This window comes from Cannabis sativa, chromosome 9, assembly GCF_029168945.1.
Source record: "Cannabis sativa cultivar Pink pepper isolate KNU-18-1 chromosome 9, ASM2916894v1, whole genome shotgun sequence".
NCBI classification, from domain to species: Eukaryota; Viridiplantae; Streptophyta; class Magnoliopsida; order Rosales; family Cannabaceae; genus Cannabis; species Cannabis sativa.
In genome coordinates, this window is record NC_083609.1 from 1,112,624 (window position 1) to 1,120,248 (window position 7,625).

At 27.9% G+C, this 7,625-nt stretch overlaps 1 protein-coding gene across 1 annotated transcript; it reads right to left on the minus strand.

Annotated features, from left to right (window-relative positions):
* Window positions 1–381: 381 nt before the first annotated feature.
* On the minus strand, window positions 382–3,428 carry LOC115722401 (serine hydroxymethyltransferase 4). The gene is made up of 4 exons (XM_030651604.2): window positions 2,531–3,428; window positions 1,236–1,626; window positions 1,039–1,140; window positions 382–957 (listed from the first exon to the last, which is right to left on the minus strand). The coding sequence occupies exons 1-4, from the start codon at window positions 3,206–3,208 to the stop codon at window positions 713–715; spliced, it is 1,416 nt and encodes a 471-aa protein (XP_030507464.2). The 5' UTR covers window positions 3,209–3,428; the 3' UTR covers window positions 382–712.
* Between the last annotated feature and the right edge of the window lie 4,197 nt (window positions 3,429–7,625).

Here is a 7,625-nt window from a genome sequence, read left to right on the forward strand (position 1 = left end):
TATATATATAATACATGATATATTACAAAAATGCAACTTGTGTTACTACTTGTATTTAAGTACATTGAAAATGTCAAATTCTAATTAAAATAATAAAACCATGTCTCCCAAACTTTTACATACAACTATTGAGATTATTAAGAAATCGTGTCCTATAAATTTTGAACCTTAAATATACCAATTCATGTCCACTACACAACCAATTCATCTCCCTTAAACATTTATCCACTTCAAGCATCCATTAGTAAAATTAATAGCTCACGAAAAAATAAATTTTAATAGAAACATAACTCAACACATGGCAAAGATGGCAAAAATTCTAACTAGCCAAAAATAAAAATAAAAAATCGTTCCATTCTATAGTTCTTTGCTCATTCAAAATTTTATAGAATTCATCATTAGTTGTGTTTATTGCAATGATAAAAGAAACATGAGATACAAAAAAAAATTACAAATAGTTATCGAGAAAATGGTAATATCAAATTCTCATAACCCATACCAACCAAACAAATTGCAAAACATCTATAACCTAAGAAAACACTTGAAAAAAACCAGAAGATTCTTTACTTCTTTTTCTTTTTCTTAACACTCTCTTTAACCTTTTCAAAAGGGCATTAAGAAGAGGTTTGAATTATAAAAGAGAAAAGTTTTATGAGCCTCCAAAGGCATTTTTATATATTTATAACAAGTGCAACAAGTCATATTATAAGACTTAATCCTGGTACTTCATTTCGGAAACCTTGAATCCGGGCATGTCGAATGATGCTGAGAATTTCTCGACATCAACCTTGAGCTCTTCGATGTCCTTATTGTTCACAAGACCCTTGTTGAAGTCTTTCAATAATTTTCCATACTGTTTCTGGATGTTTAGGGTGATGGTCACGGCCCGGTGAAGGAAGTCTCCGATCTGCTCGAAGTCCTTCTCGAGTAAACCTCTTGAGGTCATGGCCGGAGTACCTGCCAGTTTAATCACAGTAAGTTAAAAAGTTCATGACATAGTGAAGAAATATAAAGGGTCGATATTTTCTCATTGCTTACCAATTCTAACACCACCGGGAGCCAAGGCACTGCTGTCACCGAAAACAGCATTCTTGTTAACAGTAATGTTGCAAAGATCGCATAGCTTCTCTACCTTGTTACCTGAAAAATCAATAGGAAAGAATGTCAAGCACAAAATAATGGTAATATTTTACGAGGTACAAATGAGAACGAGAGAGAAAAAAATTATTTTATACCAGTCAAACCGAGAGGCCTGAGATCCCACAGAACAAGATGGTTCTCAGTTCCTCCGGTGACAAGCTTGTATCCCTTGGCCATAAGGAAGTTTCCGAGAGCAACTGCATTAGCTTTCACTTGTTTAGCATAAGCCTTGAAGGCCGGGGTTGCAGCCTGCTTCAAAGCAACAGCCAAAGCACCGATCTGGTGGTTGTGAGGACCACCTTGAAGGGAAGGGAAAACAGCAAAGTTAATCTTGTCTTCAAAGTCATAAACGGCATCCTCGGGTTGGCCCTTTTTGGCTGGTTTAGGACCCTTCCTGTAGAAGATCATACCAGCCCTCGGACCCCTTAGACTCTTGTGGGTTGTAGTTGTGACAATATCACAGTACTCAAATGGATTTGCAGCTTCCTAATACCATAACAAAAAAAAATAACATTATTAGATTCGAAAAGAACCCCACTAAGTCAAAGATTCCTAACAAACAAACAAACAAGATTAGGTAGGAGTAATAGTCCAACATAATTTATAAAAATTGAAACTTGAAACACACGTATGAATATAAAAAGATTAAAAATTTAAAACAGGGTAAAATCAAATGGAGCCAATAACAAGGTATCAAAGATTCAAAAGACTAAATCTGCACCGGTCCACTCTTTAGATCCAAATTACTAGCTAAGAAATAATAACTACATGTGATTAGGAAATTCAAGATTTCTAGAGAAAAAATGTCCAATAGTTAATTCCTCCTCATAATTATTCAACACTTATAAATTAACCCCATTTCTACACGTCAGCAAGGATCAAATCAGCTCTGAAAGGTTCATAAATTTACATAAATGAAACACAAGAACAGATCTACACTTAAACAAGACAACCATATGTACCTAACAATCCCAATCTTTAAATTAAATAAATAAATCACAAATTCAATAAACAACTACTGCATGCAACAATGGTAAATCACAGATCCATGAAAACATAAATTAGGATTTTTACACAAAGCATCTAAAATGTTTTACTTATAAATTATTTAACACTTACAAATTAACCCCATTTCTAATACATACTTAACTCAATTGATAATTAAATACCATTTCTACAACAACAGATCTACACTTAAACAGTAGTTAGCAATCCCAATTTGAATCAATTAAATATATAAATCACAAATTCAATAAACAAATACTACATGCAACAATAGTAAATCTCAGATCCATGAAAACAAAAATCACCAAATTCGATAAACACACAGATCTGATCTAATATATATATATATATATATATATGTATATATATATAAAAACAAAATTACCTGAGCAGCAACAAGTCCACTAATGTGAGCCATATCACAGAGCAAAAGGGCACCACACTTATCAGCAACAGCCCTAAATCTGGCGTAATCCCAATCCCTAGGGTAAGCACTACCACCACAGATAATCAATTTAGGCCTAAAGTCCAAAGCTTTCTCCTCCAACCTATCGTAATCGATATAACCAGTACTCTGATTCACCTTATAAGGCAAACTCTCGAAATAAATCGAAGTAGCAGAGATCTTCTTACCACCAGAGGTATAATACCCATGAGTAAGATGACCACCGGAAGGTAGATCCAAACCCATGATACGATCGTGAGGCTGAAGAACAGCCGTGTAAGCAGCGAAATTAGCTGGAGAACCGGAATAAGGCTGGACATTGACACCCCATTTCGCTGCATCGAGATGGAAAGCTTCAAGGGCTCTGCTTCGGCAAAGATTCTCGATCTCGTCAATGAACTCGTTTCCACCGTAGTAACGGTTTCCGGGCATTCCTTCGGAGTATTTGTTGGTTAGGGCACTTCCGAGAGCTTCGATTACGGCGAATGAGGTGAAATTCTCGGATGCGATTAGCTCGATTCCTCTGCATTGACGCCTCTTCTCTTTCTCGATTAGGTCGTGGATTTGTGGGTCGACAACATTGAGAGGAGTGTTTCCCCACTCGTTGACGGGATCCATTTCTCCGGCGAAGAGGTTAGAGAGAGAAAGAGAGGTTTTTTAGAGAGAGAAAGTAGAGAGATGGAAATGGCACGATCTGAAGGTCGTCGAAAAATTGAGGTTTATAGAAGATGATGATGGTATGTGAAATTACGATTGTGCCCTTTTGTAAAATTTTGCTATTATTTTGATTTTGCCCTTTAAATTTTGTCTCATTTTAATTCGAGCATTGCTATTAGTTATTTTAAGGTGTTTAACACGATGTAGTATATTGTGATTGATTAGCAATAAAAATGTACATAAATCGATTTAATCAAAATAACAATTGATCAATCAAATTACAACCCAATCGAACTAATTAATTTTTCATTTAGTTTAAATGAGTAATTAAATTCTATGTTATTTATAAGTATATGTATATATAAAAATTAATATTAAATTTTTTGTTCTTGAATTTGATGGATTCAATCAATAGATACTGGATATAAAATATTAAATGGATCCAATCCGATTTAATAAATACTAGGTCTAAAATATCGAATAAACTTAAATTAAACCAATAGATATACATGAAATACATTTAATGGATAGAACTGGCCTAATAAATATCCCTGGTTAGTAATTTTTAATATTATTTATTAAATCAAAATTTATGGAGTTTTAATAATAGGATAAATGTTATGTTTTGTACACTCAGAAACTATCAAGCTATAATCACACGATAGAGTTTTGGTAATTGGATATATAATGTGTTTGATGTGATTTATAAAAAAAAATGTATAAGAGCTAAAATTAAATTGCACCAACTAATAACAATATATGGTGCTTGACAATTTTCTTAGCATTTTTCTTTTAATCCTAAATTTAGAATTTTACTACTTTTTCTTTTAGTTGGGATTAAAAATCATTATTTTGCAGTCTTTTTTAGTTTGTGTTTTTTGGTATTATTTTTAGTAAAATAAATGTTTACCGTTGGTATTATTTGATGTATTATATCAAGTAAAAAGTTAAGTCAAAGTTAAAAATAATAATAAATAAAAGATCTTCTTATTTTTAGATAATGTGTTATTTATATATATATATTTTTTTGGTTGTAGGTAGGAATTTTGTGATGTTGGTTTGGCCACAACGACAACCAATAGATGTTTAATCTTTTAATTGAAATAAATTGACTAATTTTTCTTTTAGTCTTGAGAAATAAATAAATAGAATTGACTATAAAGTAATTGATGATTACAAGAATTAGATTTATATTAAGATTTTTCTTTTTTTTAAAAAAAAAAAAAAAGACGAGTTTATTTCATAAAAATATTTTATTTTAAAAAAAATTAATTATTAAATAATAATTGATACCGATAAAAATATCAAATATAAATCTCAACAACAAATATTATTAGCCTGTATTTATTTATAAGAATATAATTAAGCAACAATTCTCAAAATCGAATATACAACTTAGATTAACAAGAATTGAGTAAAAATTATTATACTCAAAAGAGAAGATACCAAAATATTATTATTCTACAATAAATTAAAACAAAACAAACAATTAGAAAAACTCGAACACAACACAAAGCTCCTAATAAAAACATGATATGTCAAATGACTCAATAACACACTACCAATGAGCCCTTCTCCTACAACACTCGACGACTCCAAGTACTCGAGGTTGCCATTCCCAAACCGAATCGATCAACACAATCTTATGACCTAACATGTTTCTAAACATATTCTTAACAATACAATATTATTACCAAATCATAAAAATAATACACAAACAACGAATTACATCTTAAAGCCAACAACCTCTCCTATTGCATAGACAAAGCCCTAAATATAAAGCTCTAAGAAAATGCAACAAAAACAAGAAAGCATTGTCACAATGACTAACCACCATCAAGTGAAGCCAAGCACCATGAACAAAACCTAACAATCATAGTCATCACATAAAATAATAACAACATACTTACAGTTAAAAGAAAGTCAAATAATTAGTCAGATTGTTTAGCCTTATAAAAAAATTTATCAAAAAATTAAATTAGTTAGATTGTCTGATAGCTGCTAAAACTTTTTCAAGGGAGAGCTTTTGAAAGTTCAAAATTTTGGAGAATCGTTTTCTATTTTTATTTTTTTTAATTATTTTCTATTGAATCTTAAGAATAAAAAAAATTGTATAATTTTTATTCAACAAAACCTTTTGCTTTTGACCAATCATTTCCTCATATACTCAAGCCCTTTTCTTATGCAAATCATTCACACTCCTTAATAATACCAAATGAGCATAATTTACCATCAATAAATCAAACTTGTGAATATTAAATAAAAGTAGAATCTTATAAATAAAGATTTAGACTAATTTAAAGAATAAGAATATGTGAGACAAAAGTCATTACACATCCCATACAACAACAACAACAACAACAACATGTTACTTTGTTAATCTCAAAAATATATATATATTTTAATTAGTGCAATTAATTATTTTCTATTATCACATATTATTCATGATGGAAAATTATTGGTAAAGAAAAAAATAAACAAAATAGATTTGAGTGAGTGAGGGAATAATGTCCTCACAATGTCACTTTAGGGGTTGGTGAGTGTTAGGAGAGTAGTACTTTTTTTTTTAATTATTATTATTATAGAAATAAATAATATAAAATATGATATAATAACAAAAAGTTTTGGTCTTTCAAGATTTGTGTTTGGTAATGGGCAATTGTGTAATTTCAATAAACCAACCCCATTAGATGTGGACATTTTCCTTTTCCCAAAACTTAAGCCTAGCTTTTAGGTGAGTCTAGTTTTGGTTGGATTTCACTTTCTATGAGTTAATTACTAAATATAAAATGAGCCACCAAACCAAATATATAATCCATAATTAAACCTTAATAATAAATTTATAATAAGAAACAAATATGATTACTCAGAAATATAGGTAAGTTAAGACTTTTAGTATATATCTTACCAAACACACACCAACCCCCTTAGCTATATGAGTGTGTATATATATATAAATATAAATATAGATAATATAATATAAACAAAATCTAATGCTTGATCGTGGTGAATTTTACATGTGATAAGTTCTATATGATTTTAATATTGTTATATAATAGTAATACTCAATTTAATGTAATATGCAGGATTAAATCTAATTCAATCTAATTCGCACAAGTGCGGATATTTGTACTTGTGTGGATTAGATTAGATTGGAAAATCTAAAATTTATATTTGTGCGAATTAAATATTGATTAGCATATAAAAGTTATTGATTTAATACAATTCATACATTTTTATATATTAACAAAAATTATATGCATAATTAATATTTTAATATAAAAAATAATAATTTAAAAATCTAATACATATTTTATACAAATATATTTTAATTTTTAATAGATCAAATGTATATTCTAATTTTATTTATAAAGAAAATGTAATGTAAAATAAAATTCAAAAATATCTTTATTCATATAATTTTTTTTTGTTCTCTTAAAAATTTGTTAATTTTTATATTATTTAATTTAATTTGTTATTAGTGACATAAAATAATAATTATTTTATTTTATTTTGTTATTCTTATATGATTTATTTTAAAATAAAGATTAAATAATTTAATATTAAAAAATAGTCAATTTAAAATAATCGATCTAATTTGTAATACGTTCTTGTATTATGATTAGTTGATTACATTTTTTTCTATTAAATTTGTTGAAGTATATTTTTTTTATAGAAAATATAGAAATAAAAAAAAAAGTTTAATACGTAGCTATTTCATGTCATCTCTTCCAAAAGGAAAAAACTATTTTTGGTGATTCTATTTTTGCATAATGAATATAAATATGTGCTTGTTATTAGTGGTGTCTATTATTTTTTATAAATAATGTTTTACAATAAATTAGCGATATATTTTAGAATTTATTTTTTAAAATTATATAAAATTAAATACTTAATTATAAATAATAATAAATATATATTGTTATATATAAAAAATAAATAATAATTAAAAAAATAAACATATTTATAATTTTGCATACGTAATTTTTTCGTTATTTTGGCAGTTGGATTTGTCGGTACGTAATTGCCAAGTTCAATTTAATAATGCAAAATGATACAAAATTGATCATTTTTTTTTTATAAAAAAAAAATAATAATAATAAATTTCATTATTTATTTATTAATTTTAATTGATTTTTCAATAAAAGGAAAATGCTCGGACACTAGTAGAATATTCCTCTTAAATGATAAGAAGTTGTGCCCTAGATCCGATCTAATATAATTTAAATTATAAATATAAATATTCTATTTTTCTCTTTATGGGCAAAAATATATACATATATGATTTTCAATAAATTTAACAAATACGTGCATATTAAATTAAGCAAAACTATAATGATTATTAATTTTTTTTTTTTTTAAATGGTAAAATGCAACT